At 42.1% G+C, this 25,997-nt stretch overlaps 1 protein-coding gene across 1 annotated transcript in view; it reads right to left on the minus strand.

Annotated features, from left to right (window-relative positions):
• Positions 1 to 1,264: 1,264 nt before the first annotated feature.
• The window catches only part of LOC146307239 (zinc finger E-box-binding homeobox 1-like), a 68,369-nt gene continuing 43,636 nt past the window's right edge, over positions 1,265 to 25,997 (minus strand). The window contains 8 exon segments of the mRNA XM_084746791.1: positions 1,265 to 2,889; positions 2,892 to 3,563; positions 5,526 to 5,706; positions 8,361 to 10,060; positions 10,477 to 10,582; positions 13,190 to 13,392; positions 15,723 to 15,884; positions 23,435 to 23,590. Coding sequence (XP_084602917.1) covers positions 2,858 to 2,889; positions 2,892 to 3,563; positions 5,526 to 5,706; positions 8,361 to 10,060; positions 10,477 to 10,582; positions 13,190 to 13,392; positions 15,723 to 15,884; positions 23,435 to 23,590 — 3,212 coding nt within the window. The 3' untranslated portion in view covers positions 1,265 to 2,857.

Consider the following 25,997-nt stretch of genomic DNA (forward strand, 5'->3'; position numbering starts at 1 on the left):
TTTTCCAGGCGTGTAGTTATTTGCCTTTGAATCTTTTTTTTCCATACTAAAATATATTATCGTATTAATACAAACTACAGTATTGTACACTACATAGTGTAATAAATAACCATAAAGAAATATAAAAAATAAGACACATAAATATAAAAGTTCTCTATGACTAAACAGACATACCCATCTCCTTGGGGGTGGGGATAATACTGCCATTGCTGAAAACATACAGTACACACACTGAAACAGAACATACAACAACGTAAGAGACAAAAAAAAATAATACTGACAGGTAAAAACATGGTTGAATTAAACTCCTGGGATTCATATTTGCCTACATTTTGTTACCTGAAGAGACATCTGAGCGTTTCATGGTGTGTTAAACAAGTGCACTGAATAAGCTTTGAAAAGGCAGGACACAGTTAGAAATCATACTTCATCGTCATCCATTAGAAAACATGTGCATCGTAATTCTTGTAGCCGCTCAGATTAGAAATAAAAGCAACTTATCTAAAAATCTATGATACATGAATATGTGGTAGGCTAAAGTCTACTCTCTCAGGTGTGGTGGCGAGCCAAAGTCAACAGTATTCCGGCTTATATTGGTTGATCTGGGACCCGGCAATACCTGATCAGAGCTGCTAAGCTTCAACAGCAATATTCAATGGCACTTTTGATATGCATGTTTCTCTTGTTTTAGTTCGTTTTTTTTTGTTGTTTTGTTTTTTTGCATATGGCTCGGAGTGGGGGGGTATAGGGAGGGTCAGACAGTTTTCTACATCCCCTTTCTGCTCGCTCTGAACATTTAAAGCAATAGTTCGACATTTTGGGAAAATATGTTAATTTGCTTTCTTGGTGAGCGTTAGATGAGAAGATTGATACCACACTCCTATCAGTTTGGTAAATATATTCAATCTGCCCACATATAACACAACTTTACACCTTCAAATTGCGTGCAGGTGATACACCAATCCTTCCTATCAACTTCTGTGGAGAGCTGGTCTGTAGTCAGTTGACGGTTGTTGTCATGGTAGCAAAAATAAACATGAGGTTAACATTGTGAAATGTCATGGTATGGTTGGGTTTAGGTAACAAAAGGGCCTTCTTAGGTTTAGGAAAAGATCATGGTTTGGGTTAAAATAACACAGTTACATTATGTTACGTTGCATTAGTGACACTTGTAACTTATGTAGCTTAAAACTTGATATAACATTTAGTTTTCATTTCAAATAGGACATGAACCCCAGCCTCCTGGCTGAAAGTCTGTTCCATTCTGTAAATGACACATCATTTATTTGGCTTAAATCTTTTTATATAACGTTTTCTTTTCGTTTCACATGGGACATCAACCCCCGTCACCTGACAATGGAAGGGATTGTCGAATCACCTGCATGCAAAATTGCATTTTGGTGTATGCACTTCACAGAAAGTCAGTCATTTTATTTGTGTAGACTGAAGAGTTTTGTTAAGAGTGAAGAGAATGGGCTGAAGAAGCTACAACCTGAAGATAGTTAGCTTACTACATACTACAGCTAGCCGAATTCTGACTGGAAGTCATACATAGTCTGGCATGATTTACCACCCCCTACTGGACTGGAGTGTGGAGCATCAGTGAAGCAGGAAATAACTGTTAGCTTCAGCAGCTTTAGATTTAGCTTTTGCTGGCTAGCCCCTCTCTGGTCTTTTCATGCTATGCTAAGCTAAGCAGCTGCTGGCTGTATATTTAAAGGTGCAGTTGTGATTATGGAGAAAAGATTAGTCTAATTTACAGTTTCTCAAATTACAGACACTTTGGATTAGTGGCTTGCAGATGGTCGATGGTTGAGTCTCATTCCCACGTCATCACATACTGATGTTTTGAAGTGAGACTCAACAATCAACTATTTTTCAGACCAGTGATTCATCACAGGCTAGACTTTCTACAGTCTGAAAACAGAGCCAAAAGGAGGTTCATAAGTCTAGTATCTCCCCAGACCACTTGAATTACATTATGCTGAAAGGGTATTATGGACATTTTGCCCAATGACACCAAAAACAAACTGCCTACCCCACCTTTAATGAACACATACGAAACTGATATCAATCTGCTCATCTGTCACCAAAATACACAAAAGCATATTTCCCAAATTGTCAAACTATCCTTATAAAACACTGATTTGTAAAGAAACTTTAACAACAATGTGTCTAAAGGAACTAAACGACCTGAAAAGACCCGTCCGCTCTCCATTGTTTTTCTTCTTAAGGCTCACAATCCAATCAAGAGAACTTAAAGAAAAAACACGTTATGCTAACATCTGCTAGCGTGGTGGTGTGGTACATCTAGTGCGGTAATACTGAAGGGTAGACAACACAACTCAACTGCTCAATCCATAGGTAAACCAAGCCACTTGTAGTGCACAGGATTTTTCTTATTTTCCTTCCAACTTAATAAAATACTGACTTTTTTTGTTCATTGGCAATAAAAAGGTATAGAAATATCTCCCAACTGTACAGCTTTTAACGGTTAAAATATGAGTGATAAAATTAGTAACACTGATAAAAAGAAATGACCCAAGGTGTTTTAGTAATAAAACATTATCTAAAACGTGTCGGCTCTAGCTTCCAAAGTCTGTATAATGCATTTCCTTTGTTTGTTAAAATTTGTGTTCGTCTTCATCATTTTCTTTACAAATGGATTTTTCTAACAGTGAGAAATCGTTCTCCTGTGGAAAAGTCACTAGTATTTTTTCAGGCACACCTGGATTTCTACACAGTAGTGAACTGAAGCGAACTGTCAGAGTTGACCAGACATCGTCTCCTGCGTTCTTCCTCTGTGCGGGGAGAGGAGGACTCTGATTGTGTCTCGTGGAGGAGTCTGGTTCCTCTTTTAGTCAATATCTCCTTTCTCCTGCGGTTCTAGTCTTCAGAAACCGTGTTCCTATTTGTCTCCTCCGTCACCTCCTCCTCTGCTTTCCCCTCTTCCGTCACCCCTTCTTGTGTATCCATTGCCTCCTCCTCCTCCTCCATCTTGACCTCCTCCTCCTCCTGAATGCTTCCAAGCACCTCCTCCTGCCTTGTGTCAGCCTCCTCTTCTTCCTCTTTCTCCTCCTCCTCTCCTCCCTCCACCAGCACTCTCTCTATCTCCTCCTCATTCCTCTCCTCATCCTCCTCATCCCCTCCTTCATCGCCTATCTGCACCACCTGGATGTCGTCCATGTCCACTGCGCCTTCCTCCTCCTCCTCCTCCTCTTCCTCGCTCTCATCCTCTCTGGTGCTGCTCCCTCGCTCGTCCGAGTCCAGCTGGGAGGGAGCCAGGAGCCGCTCCTGCACCCGGCTCAGGGTCTCCATCTCGACCTGGGCCTCGCCGTCCTCCTCGGGGCTCTCCTGGCCTCCGCCTTGGCTCTGCGTCTCCTTCTTGCAGTAGGAGTAGCGGTGGTTCATGTGCTGCGAGTAGGAGCCCGAGTGGGAGAAGCGTTTGCCGCACTTATCGCACTGGTACGGCTTCTCGCCCGAGTGGAGCCGCATGTGTTCGATCAGGTGGTGTTTGTGTTTGAAAGCCTTGCTGCAGATGCCGCACTCGTGAGGTCGCTTCCCTGCAGAGACAGAAAATAAATACATGTCAGCATCTCTGTTTCAAGGGACAGTTGGGATGTTTTCAGTCAGCGTATTCTCTACAGTAGACACCGGAGCAGCAGAGAGGAGCACAAGCATGGAAGCTAAAGCAATGAACAGCTGTGGACAGGGTCAGCGACAAAATGTATTTTAGCTACTTAAAAAAATCAGTATCAGTTTAAGTGTAGATTATATTCCGAATGTTTTCATTACTTTACTTAAATGCCGGACAGTTTTCCAATGGGAAACAAGTGTTATATAATCAAAATCTTGCTCTCTTCAAACAAACCAAACTCCATTGGCAAAATCAGTCATTTTACTTCACAGAACACAGGAATTTTCACCCTCTGTCCTTTAGACCTGTTAAAAAATAAAGACTTCTCCCCACAAAAACCCATTTAACAGGGGAAAAAAATGGAAGAAAGCTCAGGGAGAGTCACAGAGGAGGGATCCCCCTCCCAGGACGGACAGACATGCAATAGATGAACAGAGCAGTAAAATCACATTTGTTCTGATCAGTTATTATAGTTTTGTATTTTTTATTAGTTTAATATTTTTTATTGCTTAAAATTGGTTATTTTTTATTGGTTCAGTATTTTTTATTATAATGTGGGCCTATTTATCAGGGGAAAGATTCAAGAGATTCAGAACAGGTGTTACAACACAAACACAGCACTTTGTGAGTGCAATTGACTCACAGTCTTGTAGACATTCCAGTCTCAATAAACATATGTACTCATGTTTGCACTGCATGACAAATTTGGCCAAACTGATAAAGACTAAAAGATAGAAAGTAGAAAGATATTTCCTGCATATTTCATTTTATTTTGGCATTTAATTTATTCTAAAGTCAAGTTTTTATTTTTATTTCAGTTAACTAAAATGTTTCTTTTTAGATCTAGTTTTAGTTTATAGTTTAGTTTTAGTTAAATATTTAACCTCGGTCACACAATTACACCAACAAACTAACAGGATACCTCCAGTGTTCTCTGAGGTAAAATGACTGATTTCATCCATGGAATTTGGTTGGTTTGGACAGAGTGATATTTGGCTCATCAGAAAAAGAGTGCAAAGTAAAGTGGTAAAAATATTCAGAATATAGCGCAGATTTAAAGTGATTTAAATTTTTCAGGTGTACCTTTTTTGTGTTGTGTTAAGTGACACAATGAATGATGGCATCTACTGTGGGTACTACATTGACCTCACGTACCTCATACAACCCCACTTCAAATAATCTGAACTAACCATTTAAGAAAAATGAAAAGTAAAACTGTACAGACATGAGAGAAAAACAACAAACACTGCCATGCAATCACAGTGAATCCCCCTACATTGTTGTGTGAAAGGTTGAGGCCCATAACAGTATCTATCATCAATGTATCCAAGGAGAACATTTCAAAACAATACAACAAAATCACAACAATTGTGCTTGAAAACCTTCAAGGAAACTTTATCCAGGCAGGGAACAGCTAGTTTCACCTAGGATGAGGTCATTTGGAGCTGAAAACTATGGTTGCAAGCCAGGTATCAGAGCAATAAAGAAAAAAAAAAACCTAAAACGCCTCTGAGAGCGTTGACCTGCACTTGGCCACGGAATCATCATCTTCGAGCAGTCCAAATCACTACCAGAGCTTGCCTCTTGCAACATTTGGTGCTTCACATGAGAAGCTGGCAGTGCAGAGGTGGGGAGTTGGCGGAAAGAACTTCTCAGACCTCTTCTGTGCATGTTGAGTAATACCTGCTGGAATGGAGGTGTCCACCCTGCTTTACGCTGTAGCTCAAAATCCCCTTTTCACTCGCACTCTGACTCATCTTTCCCGGGACCCAACAGTGAGTGATGGTGAGACAAGTTCCGGTTCTGCATTTTTTTATTTTTTTATTCTGAGTCCATCTGTGATTTTTGGCCGTGTTCGCGTGTCGGCCTGGGAAGCACATGTATTTACCTGTGTGTTCGTATTTGTGTCTCAGCAGCGAGCTGCTCTTCTGGAAGATCTTGTCGCACAGGTCGCAGGCGTACATGCCGCTGTCCGTCTTCTTCATCTTCTTCCTCTGAGGGCCCGAGTCCGAGTCGTTCTGCTCCTCCATGGTGGACACGCCCTCTGAGCCTGTGTCCATCTTCTCCTCCTGGAGAATTTGAGAAATCACAGACGTATTGGGAGGAATGCTAAATGAGGTTTTACAGCAAAAGGACAATGGATGACTCAGAAAACAAGGGAACAACTTGTGTGTGCGTATTGCAGGAAATGATGCTGTGTCATGTCATACTCATACATGTCTCTGGAGGCGAGATTAAAATCACTAAGGCTGGGTTGCACCAACAAGGATTCATTTGTAAACCTGATTAAATCCCAGTGTAAAATTAAATTATGTTGCTCAAAACTAGCTTAACATTAAGAAAGATTAAAGTTAAATGTCTTTTTACACTTACTGTTACACTTTAATTTTTACTCTATCTTGATTAAATTTATTTCCGTTGCACCAAAACTTTAAACTCTCAAAGTTCCTTGATGAAAGTTAAGGGACAGACTCAACTCAACTCAAGCAAGTTACGTCTTACTAACACTCTCACTACATCCCCCGACTCTAACCATTTTATGTTTAATTGGTCCTGACAGCACTCAGCTTTATTTTTTATGATTTGTTCTAATTTGGGTAAGCATGGATTTTCATACTGATCAAACTCTATTTAGTTTACTAATTTTAAATCTAGTTTTGCTCAACTCTGATAAGAACTACTCTTACATTAAATTCATCTTTGTTGGTATGGCCGCTCTAAGAATGTTTAGGTTATGGGTGAGCAAAAACACTTAACTAATCTTTTCCTTGGCCGGAAACATAACCGCACTGTTCACTTATGAGCACACCTACATTATTCTCCAGTCCCTGGGCTGGTAAAACTCATCCACTGATGCAGTGGAAGAGGATGTGGGGCAATATTAAAGAGAAGATATATACACAGGCTCTTTTTTTACAAGGCAGGTCTATGCCAATCCACTTAACACGAAAGTATAATACAACAACAATAAATCAATGAGGCAGGCAGAGGTGTGCCGTTTAAACAGATTTCCGCAGATCAATAGGGGCTCTGCAGTAAAGTGCAGCCTCGTGTCCTCGTGGTGACAGCCCAGGAAGATCACTCACACACCCAGAGAGATCTACATCCATCATTACGGGCCCATTAGGTGTCTGCACAATGAAGAACTATTAAGGGCTATCATTTTTACAAAGCACTGAATTCTGACATTTCTATATATGACTTATTGATTAGATTTTGGATGGTTTCAGACTATCTATCATGTTCGGCTGGTTATGAACAATAAGAAGTAATGATCTGGACTGAAGGGGTTTGACTGATTGCTCCAGAAGGAGAAAAGCCAACTTGATTCCAAATCACTTGCTTCTCAAAATGGCGACCGGATTAGGCACTGAGTCCTTTTCTGCACTATCTATAATTGGTTTACAAAATAAGACTTTTGGAAGAGTCAAACCTGTTTTCTGTGGCTGACCTCCAATGAAACTTAAGGAACAAAAACTAACTCTGAAATGCTGAGGAAGCTATTTAAGCTGCGAAAGTCTAAAAATAACTTCCTTCCTTGTCCAGTATACAGCAGGAAGCAGTTTGGACATGGGAAATATGTTAAGCTTTTTTGGCAAGAGTTAGCGAGACACCACTCTCATGTCTGTGCAGTTCATATAAAGCTGCCACGGGCCACTTATATTATAGGGCCAGTTCTGATTATTTAAAATGTATTTTAACCACATTAAAAAAAAAATCAGTTTAAGTCTATGCTACATTTAGAATGTTTTCACTGCTTTAACTTGCTGGCCATCAGCTTCTTCTGACTTCTTCAGACTTCATTGGATAAATCAACAATTTTACGTCAGCGATCACAACCTGCCTCAATCAGTTAGTTTGTTTGTGTCGTCAAAGTCACACAATAACATAAACAAACTCAACAGTAGGCCAGCAACTCCTGTGTTCTGTGAGGTAAAATTACTGTTTTTGGAATCTGGTTGTGTGAAAGAGATATTGGGCTCATATAACAATGGTTTCCTATTAGAAAAGGATGTCTGATGGCAAAGCAATGAAAATATTCAAAGGGTAGTGTACACTTAAAATCATATTGATTTTTTTAGGTGGCTAAAATATATTTTTCTATTGTCCTGTCCAGTACATCAGCTTAACTTCATCCAGCGGTACTCCTAACACTTTTCCAAACTGAGGCATGTCGACTGGCATATATTGCAGGTAATACACTGACTATGACAATCCCAATTCAAATAATACAGACTATCCCTTTAACAAGGATTGGAAACAGCTAGCCGGCCTCTGTCCAACAGAAACAAAATCTGCCTACCAGCACCTCTAATTGCTAATTAACACATTATATCTTGTTTGGAGTATCCACCTGGTCAGCTCACAGTGATCAAAAACACTTCACTGTGGTGAAATAGTGACAAAATAGTCCAGCACATAACCACCTATAAAACCACAATATGTTGTTTTACACTTTGGTGTTGTATGGATTAAACAATCAATAATAGCATGGTAATTAAGGAGCTTAAGAAGTGCTGATCGGTGGATTTTGTTAGCTTTAGACAAAGTTAGCTGGCTGATAGCTGTACCTTGGTATTGGTATCATCATTTAACACTCCACAAGAAACTGAATATACCAAATATTTTTGGTATTCCAAAAATACCAAGCTATACTTTCAACAGGACTGTAGACAGGGAAGTTCAACTGCTACTTAATTGGGGAATGTAAATGGCTGCACACCTTCACTCCGTTGAGGTGGATGGTGTCCTGCGTCTCGGTCCCCGCGGGGCTGTTAGCTGTAGTGGTATAGGTGTAAGCCAGCTGGGGGATCAGGATAGTCTGTTTGTTGTTAGTGGCTAGCGCCCTGAGGCATTGCATTGTGGTCACAATGTCGAGGGGTTTGGCACTTGGCTGGCTGGCGTACAGTGCAACGGGGCTGCTGCCCATGGCTGAGAGTGGCGATGCCTCTTTCTTTGTGCAAGTTAAGTTTAGGGGTTCATCCACGTTGGTCGAGCCAGAGGAAGGGGAGGGGTAAACGCGGGCTTTGGCCACCACTCGCTCCACTTCCTCTCTGGATGGCTTGGGCAGCGACAGGTCGAGGGGTCCCTCCGTGCTCTGGGGAGGCTGGGCTGGGATGGGACCACCGGCCGTCAAGTTGAGTGGCGAGGGGGAGGCCGGTGAGCTGTGGGCACCATTGACCTCTGCTGGGGTGGCTTCTGTAGGGCTGTCCTGGGTAACGGAAGAGCTCATGTTGGCCGTGTCCTTCCCTGGGACCAGAGATACCACGTTGTTGGCTTCACAGGTGTCCTCTTCCTCTGAGGGAGGTGTCGGGGCACCCAGTGATATCTGACCCTCCTGCATCTTGTCAAACCACTTCTTCACCACATGGATCGGCAGACTGACGGAGTCAGAGATCTTGGCCAGCTCGTCCTTGGTGGGCTCTGCATTCAAGGCAAAGTAGGCCTTAAGCAGGGACAGGAGGTTTTTGGGCTGGTTGAGTCCTCCCTCCGACAGCAGGGCAGCGACAGCAGACTCTGACTTATCCAGGCCCGCTCCATTCAGCCGCCGACCGTCCGTCTTGCAGTGCTTGAGGGCATGGAGTGCTTCCAACCCACCGGGACAGTTATCACACAGGAGACAAGTTTTAGTGGTCTTTTCCTCTTTCTCATTAGTCTCATTGGGCCTGTTGCCTCTGATGGTGAGGTCTTCTGGGAGTTTCTGGGACTTGAAGGTGTCAGTGGTGATCTGAGCTGGTGATTCCGGCTCTTTCTTCAGGTTCTGGGCTGTGATTTGGCCCTGACTGGGGTCCAGACTGTAGTTTATGATGATTTTTGCATTTCCATCCTGACCCACGATAGGCAGACTGATGGCTGAGATGAGTTGCTGCTGGGGGGCGTGGAGAGTTCCAGTGGTTAACCCAGAGTTCACCTGTCCCTGGCCTTTGGTGTTGCTTTCCAGCACCTGGCGGATGACGCTACCATCCACTGCCACTTTGAGAGCGTTCTGCAGGTCTGCTAGGTTGATGCTGATAGGCGAAACCAGCCCCACGGTGGGCAGGACCACAGCCTGAACTGTGCCCTGCAGGGGAGCGGCAGCACCTCCATTGAAAATCCCTCCGTTCATGGCGGTCACAGCTGGGGATGTTAACACCGTCGGCTTGTACTCGTAGTCCACAGGCTCGGTCTTGATCTGGTTGAGGGGCAGCTGCTCCTGCAGGGGCTTGCTGTGCTCCAGCTTCTCTCTGATCTGGGTGCGGAGGGCTGAGGGCGGTGTGGGCAGCACTGGCGATGGACCCTGGGTCTGGGTTTTGGCGTTCCCTAAGCGTGGTCTGCCGTTAACTGAGATGACGCTGATGCACTTCTTACTGCTGATGTGGGAGCTGTATGAGCCTGAGTGGGAGAAGCGCTTCTTGCAGTTGGAGCACTCGTAGGGTTTCTCTCCTGGATGAAACCACAACAGAGGGAGAAATAGAAAGAGAGGAGGGGGTGAAAGAGATTTCCATTAGTGAATGAAGCTAAATGAGCAAGCTAGGCTATGAGCAGTACGGCAGGAAAAAGCTCTAATGCATTTCAATGATGCTTAAACGCTGATGTAATGGCACCATTGGGAAATGCCCTTCTCTAATTGCTGTCCCATAATGCCAAAAGAAACACAATTATGGCACATTAAGGAAGAGCACACAATGGACTGAAACACGATGAAGGATATCTAAATACAGGCGCAAACATAAATAAAACATAAATATTGGTTCAATGGACACTGAAACATCTGTGGCCAGCAGAGAAAGAAGCACACTAGACCTTCTCACGTGCACACACACAGAACGCTGCCATGGTGACAGGGGTTGTCCACTCACCGCTGTGGATGCGTAGGTGCTCCTTCAGATGATGCTTGTATTTAAATGCTTTGCCACATTCAGTGCACTTGAATTTACGATTGCCTCCCGACTGTGTGATGTGTCTCTGTTGGACGAGAGGGGAGAGGGGACATTCAGTGAGACACACAATGAAAACACAACCTTTGAACTGCTACTAATTCATGTCACAATGTCATTAATCAATCGGGGGCAAAAGCTCATGTTTATTTATCATGTTTGGAAGCGAGCTGCTGAAGAAACACAGCTCAGCTTCAGTGTAGGTTTGATAATTAAGAATCAGTTTGTCAGTGCAGAGTTACTACAGCAGTATAGAAGCAGGGGCGTAATGGGGGGTAAGCCTGAGTAAACTCAGTGTCTCCACCTCTTTGAAACCAGGCTGAGTTTACTCATCCATTCTCAGATTAACTGTATCAGTCAATGAGGGGAAACAGTTTATCTACCTCTGTATTTACCACTACGCCCCTGTACTGAAGAAGAATGCTGCTGAAAATCAGAACTAATCCAGCCACACTGAAAGTAGTGTAGACTGATACATATAAATAAAAGATTATTTTAACATATTGTTGGTTGAGATACAACAATTTAACAGTTTTGCTTTGTCAGTAATTGTTTAACAGATTATTTATAGAGTATATGTAACAATTCATGGACATACATACATATTCCAAGAATAATTAAGTGGAACTTGAACTACTCACTCAACCTATGCTATAAACATTTTCAACAATTTATATAGAAATATTCAATAAACAATTAGTAAACCTTTTCATTAATCTTTGTTGAACATTCTTAAGCTCAACTAATGTTCAACATTACACAGACAAATGTTTAACAAATATTCTACTGTGTGTGTACTTTATTTTATCTTTTATTAATGTTGAACATTTCTGAGCTTCCACGTACGAGTTCCTACACTGGTTACGTAAATGTTTTCTTTCTTTCACATGAATGCCGTTAAATATTCTCACATGTTGTAACAGTGGAGTTACAAGTTACTCTGCTCTTTAAACACATGTTCAAAAATGTACTTGTATTTACTTACACACAGTAGACAAACCACAGGTGGACTACCTGAGTGAATGTTTAGTTGAGCTGTTGAATCTCACTCAGCTGTTGAAATGTTGTAAACTCTCTTCTGGCAGACTATCAAAATAAAATGTTACCTAAAACTTTAGTTTCAGTATTAGTTTTTCACTACCTGGTTTCAGTTTTGAAAAATGTTCATGTTAAAGAGAATACTTCATCATTGTGTTATCAGAGCAGTAGGTGCTCTTAAAAGAAGATTCAGGGATACATAAATTATCTGGCTGCCTTAAGCATTTTAATCCAGTACAACCAAGTCTGCTAAAAATTTCTACACATAGAGAAAAGAAAGAAAATCCTCTAATAATGAATATTTATGTTTTGACCCTATTCCATTCTGAACTGAATTAATCATGTGTTCCCTATTTTGTGTGTATTATGAAGGAGCTTTATTTTCATTGTACAACCCTGTGTTGTATCATGATAATAAATGTCTCTGAATCCCAATAAGACCTATGTGTTCCAAACTATGTGGACGCTTTTAAATTTTTTCTCATACAACTGAATTATAAGAATTAATTACAAATAAAGTACAGATTATGTTGTTGTTAAGCTGCTTGGCAAATTATGTCTTCATTTATGTTTCATATTTTGTTTGTAGTTTTAAATTAAATATTTAAATTAGTCTTAGTTATAAAAACATATGGGTACCACTTTGCAGTGAGTCTTCCTTTAAAAATGATTTAGAAATGGTTCATAATTATGTTATTAAGTTGTAAACACTTGCAAATAATTTAGAAATTATTAATAAACACTTTAGAACACATTTTTCATATATGAATGTGGGCTCGCTATTTGGCAAGATCCAGTTACTGATTATTATTGATTAATCTTACTAAAGAGTTTAATTAGCCAAGGCAGCCTTATTGTGAAGTATAAACTGTGTATGCTTAATGTCAAGATAAACAATACTGTCAAAGTCTTAGTGTGTGAATCTGATAAATTAGATATTTTGATTTGATGTCAAATGAAACTTGCCTATTAAGATATGGTGACTGTGGTTAATCACAGTATTTTATTAAGAAATATGTGAGGAAGCTGACAGGTATAAATGCTGATGATGGAGCTTAATAGTACAGATAAATGTAGGCAACCAACAGGTCAACATTGCCCTTTTTTAAAAAATATAATTTTTTATGTAATGTGTTGCTCATTAATTATCTATAAAGTCTTTACAACTTAATTAGTAACTGACTAATAAAGGGTAGTCATGTTCATGTTGTTTCTTATTTGTATGTCTATATATGGGACATCTTACATGCCTTGTAAGGTTTATGGTTTTTATATTAATACTTGCAACATTTTCATTTCACTAATGGCTCTACAGCACAAATCTACTAAGAATATTACATGTTGATTTACTGTCATACATAGTATCTTATACGGTCCCAAGTTTCATATTACACACATTTACAAGGACCTTGTATCTGGTTTGACTGTCAGATATATTACTTACAAATCTCATATAAGAAAAATGTAGTAAAACGTATCTGCATGTATCTTTTCCATATGAGTTACAACAAACAATCATCATTTAAAACATTCTCAGTGAGAGCAGAGTGTGTTTTATCAGTATCCAGTCCTGACTAGTTTGTGCGTCAGTTTTTACCTGATCCCGGCCGCCCTTGTGGACTGTCATATGCCTCTCCAGCTGAGCGCGGTATGCGAAGCTGTAGCTACACTCCGGGCAGCTGAAGCTCTCCTCTGTCTTCTCGTGCCGGTACTTGATGTGCTCCTTCAGGGAGCTGTAACGCTTGTAGCCACGTGCGCAGTACGGGCAGGTGAGCAGCTGAGAGAAGGAATCAGGAGTTCCTGGGTGGAAAAAAAACACACACACAAGAGGAGAGTGTTGTAATGACATATGTTAGAGAGTGAAGAGGGGGAGGAGAAGAGAGGGTTAAAACACATGGTGAACAGGGAGGGCTCTTTGATGTTACACAAGGCCGGCCACAGTCACACTCCTCTGCTATTTCACCAATCTGTGAGAGATCCTCCCCCACAGGTAAACATCACCCAGGTAACCAAGTGGATAAAAGCTGATTAGTGATCCGTAGTAACGCCTTCCTGTCATTATAAAAATAGCTTGCTGGGTTGCTGATGCAGGACTGGATTTTATTTTTGCTTTTGTACTCCTTGCTGACACAAAACCCTGCGATTACAGCTTCCACACGCCTGAAATTCCATCATTTGATTGCCTATTGTGTGTTAGAGGCCTTTCAAAAACACCCACGCATGTAAGGAAAAGTGAGCTGGGTAAACAGCAGCCGCCTGCCTCGATCCTCGCTGGTTAACAGAGGGTCTCAGTTGCCTGGCTCCCACACAGGTAAAGCATTACTTCGTTAACAGGTGATGTATTAAGTTCCCCTGCGGGACAGGTGAGGGCCTCGGGATGGGAATGCACACACATTATCGCTCAGGTAGCTGTGAGTCAATGCTCGCACAGACGTGACAAATTTACTCAGGTGTTGCTGTTTCTATTCCTCCCCTCCACCTCCTCCCCCCTGTCTTTTTTCCCCTCCGTGGTAGCAGGTAAAAGCCAAAAGCCTGCGAGCAATAAAGGCCCCAGTGTGCTGCACTTAACAAATAGCGGTGTGTGTAATGATGTCGGAGAGTGGCGTTAATGGGGTGGAGTTAACACCTGAGGTGAGACAGGGAGCAGGTAGAGCCATCCCCAGGGGGCGAGTAATTACTGGGTAGGTGCAGTAATAGTGTGAGAGCTCAGTGACTGTGAGCTCTCGGGTGGAAATAGTGGTGTGTGTTTCAGTGTGTGTGTGATTTAGGGACACTGCACCTTGCTTGTGTGTGCTACTAATACAGATATAAATGACACTTCAAGGGTGACTTTGGTATTTTTCAACCTGGCCGCTATTTTCCCTTGTTTTTGTGTCTAATTGATTAATGAGCACAACAATTTTTGAAATTGGTCCAGGACTGAGGGAGAGCACAATTTTGTAGAGGCAAAATTTATCTGAAAAGTAATCCCTCCAGGAATCGGGACACTGTCAAAGTAAGTAAGTAAATTGTTTGTTTTTGCCACTGACAGGCTCAAGCTCAAGTGGAAAGAATCACTAGTGAAATACATTTTTGTTTAAGTAGAAACAGCCGCTCTCATCAAACTAACCAGACTCCCTTTGTTTTCATCATCTTCATTCAGAATTGACAGAGACAAAAAAAAAACTCACCAAAAATGTCTTGGCTCGTCTTTCCACTGCACCAACAATCGCCAGCTCTGGTCATGTCAAAATAAACTCAATTGCCCATGTTAGATGTGAAAATATCCTGCCTGTACATGCTGTTTCTACCCGCTGCTTCTCTTGATGTCTGACCTCCTTCTTGCTCCTTTCCAGTGATATTTTCACATCTAGTGCCACAAATAGAGGGTTTATTTCAACCAAACTAGAGTTGGTGATTGTTGGAGCAGTTGAAAGATGAGCCAAGATGTTACTGGTGAGTTTTATTTTGTTTCTGTGGAGTCTGAATGAAGATTAAGATGACAATGTTAAAATTACAGTTTTGCAAAGGAAGTCTGGTTAGTTTGGCACAAGCAATAAAACTGGTTTCTGGTTAGACTAAACATATCTTACTCTGTTGTCAGACTCTCAGAATAACAATCTGAGCCTGTCAGTTGCAAAACAAGCACTTTTAGTGGATGTAATTTTACAGTGTGCAGTTGCCCTGATGGATTATGTTGTAGCTCAGCTCTGCTTCTGGGGGCTGCAGCACTCTCCCACAATAGTAGACCGATTTCAGAAATATTTGCCCCAGTAGTTACAAAAATATGAGAAATAGGGTCCTGATTGAAAAATAAAAAAAATAAAAAGGAACACTTTTGAGTTTGGCAGGCAGTAAAGCTGACAGTCACTGAACACCAACTCCAGAGTGTACATTTTCAGAAAAGTAGGGTTTTGTTTTCAGGATAACGGGCTTCGCTTTTCATCAACAGATAACTGACTGTTATAAAAAGCTGATCAACTTACAGTGGAGGATTCACTGTAACACATAAATTTAATGTGCACTTGCCTTGCACTCTCTAGAGACTTACATATTACATTTAATGCACAAAAATGATCTTAATAAGAGTGATCTTATAGCTTTTTCTATAACATGAATGGTTGTGATTGCTGTGTGTTGATGTCCTGTACCATTCTCATCATGGACGCTTGCATCAGGGGTGCCCTGCCGTTGAGGCTCATCCTCCGGGGCCTCTGGGTAGATGACGGCTGTGTCCCCTTGTTGGAGCATCTCCTCCACGAGGGCGTCCGTGCTCACGTCATCCTCGCCGTCTGACACACAATCCTCCTTCACTGTGAAGGGACAAACGCACACACACTGATTAGCGTCAAAAGCAATTATCGATCACCCTGTTATTCCAAGACTTAACATGTTTTTCTATCGATGTGAGCTGTATATATGAAACCTTAACCTTTGTATATGAAACGTGATAATCCAATAATGTCACAGGGAGCGTCATTAGAGCTGAACCGGATCTTACGGTACAAGCCCTTGATCGTGACAAGTTCACCAGGCTGGAATGAGGCATGTGGCGCTGGGAGAAAAAAAAATACAAACATCCTGGATGCTGTTGTTCACAATAGGATGAGAAAACTAATTAGCATCAAAGGCCACAGGCTACTGTATGAGCATCAAGCTCTTTGTAAGACCTGAATGGCAAGCCCCTATTCACTCTGTTAGGTAAGGTACTTGTTGAGACTGGGGCTGATAATTAGGTGATGAATCTTGTCCTGATGTATTGCAGCGAACAGATATCATGCAGGAACGGATGCTCACACACACACACACACACACACACACACACACACACACACACACACACACACACACAGACAGACACAGTGCTCTGCTCTCTGGAGAGGCTTGGCCTTCAGACTGTGCTTAATATCCCAGCAAATGAGAGGCTGCATGTGGGAGCCGAGCGCATTTTTCCTCCACATCATCACATGAGCCCGGCTAGCTAGTCTAACGAGTACTAATTACCGAGCTGCGGCTTAAAGGAAGTGTAACCTGAGGACGGAGTTTAGGATGCACCAAAGCTTCCTTCCCTGTTTCCGTCTCTGCTCTCCCAGAGCTTCCTGAAGTGGATGCCGGAACCGAGTATAGTGTGTCGGCGATTAAACCGGGCATTATTCCTCAATGGCTGTGTTAGTGTGCCTGTGTGTATCGTTACACAGAATAATTACAAGGCTAAGCTATCAGCTAAAAGCAAAGTTAGATAACTGTGGATGGATACTGTGCTTGTGTTTACAGGGCAGATGTTTTAGGGATTGATTTAAGTGCTCCCCCTGCTTAGAGGAGATTTGAGAATAGTGTTTTGTGAATTGTGTGTGTGCTGACAGACGGGGCCAGCTGTGTTCTCCTCGGAGATGGGAACAGGTGTAGCGCTTCATGACTCACCGACGCACAGTGAATACCAGCACTCTTAGATACAAGGCCTGCTCTGGCTTCCTCTGGTGCACCTTAACAAAGCCGTGAAACAATGCGAGGCAGTCATTTGTTGCTATGGTTATTGAAGACCATTTGAAGAAACCTCCCGCCCTGTAAAAAAAAACCCCACGAGAGATAATACAGAGAAAGAAAGAGGCTGTGTGTTGGTGAACACGTGTGTGTATGTAAAGCAGGAGCCAACAGCAGGTGCTGAGAAAGTGGGATTGTGGAATTCTCATCATACAGTGGAGGGTCAGGAGCACATGAGGGGCTGCTAACCCCCACATATCACACAGCTTTTCTCCCATGACCTCAACAGCATCAACAACACTCCTCAGTCATGTTTGCCACATGTTTTTAGCATCTCAGAGAAACAGTTTGACATTATGGGAAATGCGCTTATTCAATTTCTTTTCCGAGTTAGTTGGGAAAATCATTACCACTCACACATCTGTGTGTCAGTGCGTTAAATATGATGCTAAAGCGTAGTTACTTAGCTTAGTGAAAAAATGGAAACAAGAGGACACTGCTAGCTTGACTCTATAAGGCTACAAAAACACCTATGAGCTAGCCATTTCCTGTCTCCCCAAATCTACTAGGCTGTACACACCTGGTATTACAATGCATCTCCAGATGTGTCTCCAGTGACCACCATTACTGTCCATTTGATTGTTCAGTACAAAGATTCAACTATTCCTTCCTCTTTTTTAATTTCAGCACCACTTTAAACCCCTTTATCAGCCTCATATTTTACCTGCGCTGTCAGCAGTTTTGCAGGAGACGCTCTGTGATGCGCTAGAATCTACACTATGAGCGGAGCTTTTTGTTGACTGTGTGGAAATCTGATGTCTTCACATCACAGGTAATATAGAAAGGCATTTATGCCAGAGTCAGAAAAAGTAAAAGTTTGCATCCTAGCGCACCATGGTGCCTCTCTCATCCCTACTCTTCACAGCAACATTTTTACAAAGAAAGAAACAAATGAATGTCTTACATTTAATGCTGAATTTACAAGAAGGCACAAATGTTAAACAAGTTGCTGTAGCCTTTCTGCAATGTCTAGTGAGTTTCTCCTCACTCAACAACTTTCAAAATGGTGCGATTTTTCTAGAGTTTGGAGATATTGCACTTACTAGTTTGTCTGTGAAATCAGGTGAAACAGTGTGTCCAAAAACATCTGCTGCTTACGTTGGCAGGTAAGAGAGCCCAAACACATAATCTGCATTACAGTGAACCAAATGGAAATGAGACACCTGCTTTGTGTGTATTTACAGGACTTTGAGAAGGCAGACTTCAGTGTGGCCGAGGACACTTTCGCATACACACTGTTGAAAGAAAGTGGTCGCATGTGCCCAGACCACCTCTGAATGTGGAATGTGATCGTATCATCCAGGACACATATTAATACCAGGTGTAAACAGGCTCTAAGCCAGCTGCCTGCTGGCACTAGCCTTATATTTAGCAGTTAGATATGAGAGTGGTATTGAAGAAGAAAGCAAATAAGTGCATTCCCAACTTGTTAAACCATTCTTTTAAATTAATTGTCTTGTATTTCACAGCTGAGTTGGCTGTTGACATTGTAAAACATGTTGAATGTAGGAAAGTGCTGATCTGACTGTTGAGCTCCCGTCCCCTGCTCAAAGGCAGCATCCAAACACTGAAACACTCCTCTAGGCTACTAAATGTTGAGCATGTGTGTGAAGCAGCATCCCAGTTGGGGGTCTGTGGTGCAAAGGTACGACAAGCTGTTGTTTTCGCTCCTTGTGTGTGTATGTGTGTTTGTCTCTCTCAGCTCTTTGTTAAGTACAGTGCGAGGCCAGAAGGGTTCACAGCCTGGCTGAGGCGGCCCCGTGTTATCAGTCTGCTCCCCTGACATGAAACATCACACAGGCCATTTATGTGCTGACGCAGGGATGTGAATGCACCACTGCACAAGTGGAAAATCAGTTCAAAAGCCCCAGAACCAAGGCCCCGCGAGGTTGTGGTAGGACATTCTGTTGCAGTCCTGATCTCAAAAAGTAGTTTGTTCTTTATTTATTTTAACCTAAATATGGTACGTCTGCAAACAAAATCACCAGACCACCCACTCTCTCCTCTTCTCGTTCCTTTCTCATCCTTCTCTGCCTGCATCTCTGCAACCTGATACAACAATATCCCATGATGCATTTCCTGCCCTGACTGACCTTTGCCCCCACTACTTCCTGTGGTCGTGCATCCAGACCCGTAGATTCTATCTTGGATGTGAGAGACACAGCAGAGGTAAGGATTTGCACAAACAGCTGAAATATACCATAATCATTAAGTCCGTTACAATTTATCTCCCATCAACAGGAGGTAAGACAGAGGATAGATGGTACATATTTCTAAATCTAGCATTATTCGTCTATCCTTGGCTTGGCGCTGTCAAGCAGTTGTGCTGTGTCTCTACTGGACAATCTTCCCAGCTCTCTGGAGATGTTTCCTTTCCTTGTCCAGAAGGGTGGCTCTGTTTTAATATCATACTGTGACATAAGGCACACAGGAATGTAGAGGTTCCTGTGTGTCCACTGCTGCCAAAATGATCCTAATGGAAAGCCATGCTTCCATTCAAAGTACCTTGAACTTTTGGTCTCAGGAACTACTTTTCAGGGAACTAAAATGTTGCTTCTGGCACTAGCACAGAACTAGTACTAGGTTCACATTTGTGGAAGGGGAATATGGTTCTTCAAAAGGTTCCTAGTCTTTAGGGAAAGTTCCTGCAGTGGAAACCCAGCTTTTGTGACCAATTCTATGAAACATCAAGAATCATCACTGCATGTAAGGCCAACATCTAAGAAATACTGTCATCGTGTGTGAGAGCCGTGCAACTTCACCTCTGGTTGGAATAATGCAGTGCAGCACAAGTGCCCATCAAACACACTCAACAAACAGCTCATCTTTTAGTGGCCTTAGGCTGTATTTCCATGCAGTTAAACCCAACCTTTCACTCTCATTAAGTGCCACTGCAGCCTCACGATATCAAAGCTCCCCAGCTCCACCCTGCCTGTTCTCTGAGATGTAATCACGCTCTACAACTCATCAAATCTAAAGGAGAAGCCCTCCCAGGTCAACGCTCTCTGCCTTTTCCTCCCCTGGAGTTACTCAGCCTGTTCTTAGAGAGGAACAGGCTGCAGTTTACTGCACCAACACTGGGCTGTTCCACCACTACATAATCATTTAGGAGTGAATGAGTAATGACAGCGAGCAGGGGGCCCATGATACCATATAATCAAGAGGAATGATTCAGAACAAGAGAAACAGGAGGGGAGGAAAGGCGAGGAGAGTAGAGATGGCAAAGCACTGAAAAACCACCTTTCGGTTTTGGAGCGCGGCAGTCTCAGGAGAAGGGGTGTCAAGGTTTTAATTTGAAGCCAACTAGGCTCTGCTGAGGAGAAGATTAGTGGGTGGTGGTCACTTTTCAAGGCTGCACCAGAGACTTCTCTGTTCTCAGGAGTGAAACCAACAGAGGGAGGGATGAAGGGATGAGAGACGAGGAGAAGTGTGTTTGTTTAAAGGACTGTGGCTTTCTCCGTGTTTCATCAGTCCGATCCGGAGTGACAGCAAAGTGTGTATGATGTATGAGATGAGGGCTAGAGACAGCGAGGGAGCAAGAAAGAGAGGTGTGTGTGTGTGCACATGAGTGAAGGCAAAAGAAAATATGCCTGATCAGGCATAAGTGTGGAGCGCAGCCAGCTCGCTGAGCTGTTTCAATGTAACTCATGCTTTTGAAGTGTTTAATGTTCACAAGCCCTGGCCAAAACCAATGACATTATTCTTCCTCCAACTTTCCCTTTATGCAAGGAGGTACAGCTGGAGAGCCGTGATGAAAATGACAGCATAGTCTGGGGAATAGGTGGCTATACTGAGCACAGGTTAAGTAAGTGTGTACATGTATGTGTGCATGTGCGAACTGAAACCTTGCAACTGAAACTGACTGAGCTGAAACTCACAGGAGAGGAATTTCTAAAAATCCCTCCCTAAACTGAATGTGATAGGTCGCTGGACATTTTCACATGTGCTAATTTGACCTCTTGCTAAATCAAAGCCCCCCTCAGCCTCACACATCTCTCACTCAGGAAATATTCAGCCAAAATCTGCTAGGAGCAACACCCTAAAATAAATATCCTTGTGGCTGAATATCTAATTACATTTCATATGGGCTTGTCACTGTGTTGCACACACTGTACTTGGCACAGTCCTGAAAACTAACAGCGTCTCACACACACACACACACACACACACACACACACACACACACACACACACACACATAAACAGAGGCCTTGGGCCCAGGTTGAAACACCAACATCCTTCAGCACCTGCGATTGTTGTTTTGGAGGGAGGGGGGGTGGGGTGACGTCAGCCCTTCCTGTGGCGGTGGGCTGCCTCTGATGTCACTTCCACGCAGTTTGAGGTAAAAAGAAGTTCACGGCGGCCCCTCCAATGCCCACCAGTGCCATAAAGCTCTCGGCTGGCTCTTTGGTCTTGGGGCTATTTTCTAGCGTGAAGGTCTCTCCCTCCCTCTGTTGGCATTGTCTTTGTTTAATATCGTGCTTCCTGCCTTAGTTGGAAAGCCACCTCGTGTAGTACCTGTTTCCTTACGCTCTGAGTTTCACAATGAGACAAAGCCGGGTACTTAAACTGTGCACAGATGTCAGCGAGACATTTCTTAACTTAGCCCGCATCACGTCAGCTGAGGTCAAAATGAAACGGCAACAGTCACACAACTGATGTCGTAACAAAACATAAAGAGGCTGCATGACACATCAGCATTTCTGTAATTAATGCTCTTATCCTGAGCAGATAGGAATAATTATGGAAAACACACCAGTCTAATGATGGTAGGGTCGATAGCAGAAAGAGACACTTGCTCTGAAAGTATACATCTTAATGGGACAGTTCACCCTGCATATTCTTCCTCTTACCTGCAGTGCTAGTTATCCATCTAGATAGTTTTGATGTGATTTGCCAAGTTTTGGAGACATCAGCTGTACAGATGTCCTCCAACCTTCCATCAAATATAATGGAATCAAATGGCACTCAGCTTCTGGTGCCCGAAGTGCCAAAAAAAAAAAAAAAAAAAAAAAACATTTAAAAAACTAAACAGAAATGTCTCTTTCCAGAAATCATGACCCAATTACTCAAAATAATCCACAGACCTTGTTTGAGCGCGGTTTCATGTAGGAACTATTTTCTTTCAACCAGGGCTGGATATTGTTCAGGTTTTAATGCTTCTGATTCTGATTGAGTGTCCTCCTGCATTCCTCACAGCAGAGTTATATGAAATGCTAACTACCACGGATAAATGTTAACACTGAGCTAAGCTAACGTTACATAGATAATCGTAACAACTATGGTCTCTTTTCTGGTTTCCTGAATATTTTGGGGTTTACACAGCCTATTTTACTGTAATGATAGAGAGTACCCCATCCTTGTAAAGTGTTTTGTAGCATAGCATTTGCTAACCTGAGGTGACTGTTACAAGTCTCACACACTTTGCAATTCACCTGCTAATCCAGCAATTTAGAAACAGCTGAGTAGGTTAACTGACAAGAATTCACAATTTTATAAGACAGGAGATGGGAAGACATACATGTATTCATCTCACACGTCTCTAGTCGCAGATAGATAACTAGGTCCACATATGGTAGTTTTTGTGTAGGAATCAACAAGAAGAATCAAAATGAACTTTTTTTAATGTAATTTTAGAATTGATTCCTATTTGGAATTGGTTTTCTATGCCCAACCCTACTTTCTACCGAACCGCATCACTGCACAGAAGAGGAAGCATTGCAACTACTTATGGATAATAGACTTATAATAGCCTCATAATAGGCACTCTTCCTTCCGCGTGGTGATACAGTTGGTGGGTGCAGTCTGGTATAAATAAAATACTTCCTACATGAAACTGCTCAGACATCTCTGTGACCAAATACTTATACAGAAGAAACTCGGCACCTCACACCACAACTGTCTAGATGGATAAATAGCACTACAGGTAAGATATCTGGGGTGAACTAGCCCTTTAAAATATAATTGTCCTGATACTTTAAATTAAGTGAAAAATCGGCCAGTGTAATTTGGATGATACTCGTGGCATGAAAGCCTCAATAAACTGGCATGTGTCTAAAGACAATTCTGGCACACAGTGAATCAAGTGCTGTTATCCCCCACTGGCATAGTTTCTCACATTACAGGAAAATAAGATTTTAAAGCAGAAAACAAGATTAAAAAATTAGCACTTGTGCTGAACTTTTCCCGCAATGCAGATAAGTGGAACAGAAGTCACAAAACATGGCGGAAATGGTGGGTAGAAAAGATGAGGTGAGTATTTGCATGACTCAGTGCGGATGTGTGATAATAATGTGCCCTATGAGTGTGCGTCTGCTCTCACCTCCGTCCCAGCAGCGCTCCCTGGGGTGTTCGTCGTCTGGCAGGGTGCTGTCGCAGTCCGCCCCGTCCGCCAGGCTGCCCTCCTCCTCCACGATGTGCAGCTTGTCCTCATCATCCGAGTCTGAGCCGGCCTCCACCACATTGTTGTAGTTAGTCACTGTGAGAGAAGACACCGGGGACAGAGGTGAGAATGGCTGGTCAGATAATGTCTATTTCTTAAATTAGTCTTTTAAGGAGAGTGAACAGGTTGCACACATTATTTATTCCCCTGATAAAGATAATGGGAGGGTGGGCTGTATCTTGATTATGAGCACTCAATGTGAAAGGGCATGAGTCAGAGAGGTTAAATATATATACTATGTCATTTAAATGTCAAAACTATTAAAGGGAATGGTTGAAGGAGGTGGGGGCAGGGAGCTGGAAACACCAATTAAATAGACCATGGCCTAACTTCAATAGATGAGATGAAACTTTAAATGATCCCTACGGGGAGAGTGGGTTGTTAAAGCAGGAGAGAATAAAACAGCCAGGGCACTAACAACAGAGTGAATGAAGGCTATGAAAAATACTGCAACTGACCATTCTGATGCCTCAATCAAGGGCGCAGATCTCGTTACAAATTAGAGGGGACAGCGGTGAAATTCAGCCCTGGACTTATCTTCTCAGAGCGTTAAAATACCCTCTATTCCCGGCGGTCTTTTAAGTAGACAGACTGCAAACCAAACCCCATTCTAAAGGCAGGTGTTTTATGGAAGGGTCATTCTTTCACTGTCAAATCTTTAGTTACACCATCACTACGACTCTTTTCTGATTTGCTTTGATCTGCTGGCACTGTCAGCATCAGCCAGGGATGCATCCGAATCTGTTATTTGGGAAAATACAAATGTGCAATGGAAACATATATTTCTTCAGTTGCTTGTTTGAAAAAGGCAGCTCCATGATTACCTCAGCATACATAAAAATGGTTAAATCTACCTTAATCAATCACTGATTTCATGCACCATAATTAGTCCCTTCAACTGAATAACACTTTATATATTTAAATGTCGGTAGAGTTTTTATTTCCAATGAGAAACAGAATCTCTCAATTTAGAAAACATTTTTTCCAGTTTCTGATCTTACAATATCCCCTAGTTAAAAGAGGGGTGGTGGTAAGATCCAGGCTGTTCATAAAAATCTGCTCAGATAAACATTTTTTAAAAAAGCCAGAGAGAGAGAGAGAGATGAGAAGTACAGTATGAGGATGTGGACAGAAATTACATGATTAATTATATGCCAATGAGGGAGGTTAATGATTAATCATTACTCAATTAAGTCCCATTAAAAATTTAACAGATAAAAAAACGTATTTATTAATAATTAATGAAACAGTCTATAAAGTTTTGTTTGGTGGAGACATTTGTTGAATAAGGATTCTTTAACTTTAACTTTAAATGAGAACAAATGAGAAAAAAAAACAGGCAACTGGCATCTTATTAATGAAAAATCAGTAATCAATTAATTGATTACCAGCATTTTCAAATATTGGTTGACAAAAATGCACGAAATTTGCAACCCTAATGCCAATATTAAATAATTAACAACAATTTTACTGCCAGTGAATATTAGATTAGAACATACAACTTTTGGCTGATTTAAAGTGGTTTCTCACAGAAACCACACCCACTTCTGGTCTTCTGTCCAAATACAGATACAGAGACAAATAATTTTGTTGGTTGAACAGATTAAAATACAAATAATAACATCTCTGTGCACCTTTACTATTGGCACACGTCATTTACTCCTTAACGTCATTAACTAACCTGTGATGAAGTGTTTGACACAGATGTACACTACATGTATTGACAAGTCCAGCACTAGGGTGCTTGTTTAATCCAGACGCAAGTGACATAATGTCGTTCATATGATGTCGCAGGGTAGATACGGAAAACATAAACCTGCTAAAAGTGTTGTGCTTATGTGTTAATTATTTCAAACGTGGAGTGAGCTTCTATTGTTATTATTATACAATTTCTTTCGCAATAATTTATGGGGGGACAACTTCATGTTTTTTAAAACTCAGGGTGAACAAGTCAGCTCCGCCCCCCCAGGATCAGTACCCAAGGTCTCAAAGTAGTAAAAGTAAACTAGAAAATTTGAAAATGATATGAACTCACAGTAAAGACAGACTTTGGAACAACAGACTCCACGTTGCAGAGAAACAGAGAAAATTCACACTGAGACACTTTCCGACACACACAGTACCAGTGTGTGAGATCATTAGATTGCAGGCTGAAGTGGTGTGTGTGCTGTGTGGGAGTCGGTGTGACCTGGTCGGTTGTGTTATGGGCTGAAGGAGCCAGGAGACACAGAGACAGCCAGCCTACAGAGAGGGTTATTACGGGGAGTAAATTTTCCTGACCGACTGTCTGCTTCAGATGTGTGTGAGTGCTGTGTGAGCGAGTGTGTGTTTCTGTGTCTTCTTTTCATTTCCCACCAGTTCCTCCATCTCTCAATTCCACCTGTGTTACTTCCACCCACTCTCCTTCCATTTCTCTCCCCACCCCTCCATCCCTCTGTTCCAC

Source organism: Lutjanus erythropterus, chromosome 21 (genome assembly GCF_056507025.1).
Source record: "Lutjanus erythropterus isolate fLutEry1 chromosome 21, fLutEry1.hap2, whole genome shotgun sequence".
NCBI lineage: Eukaryota > Metazoa > Chordata > Actinopteri > Lutjaniformes > Lutjanidae > Lutjanus > Lutjanus erythropterus.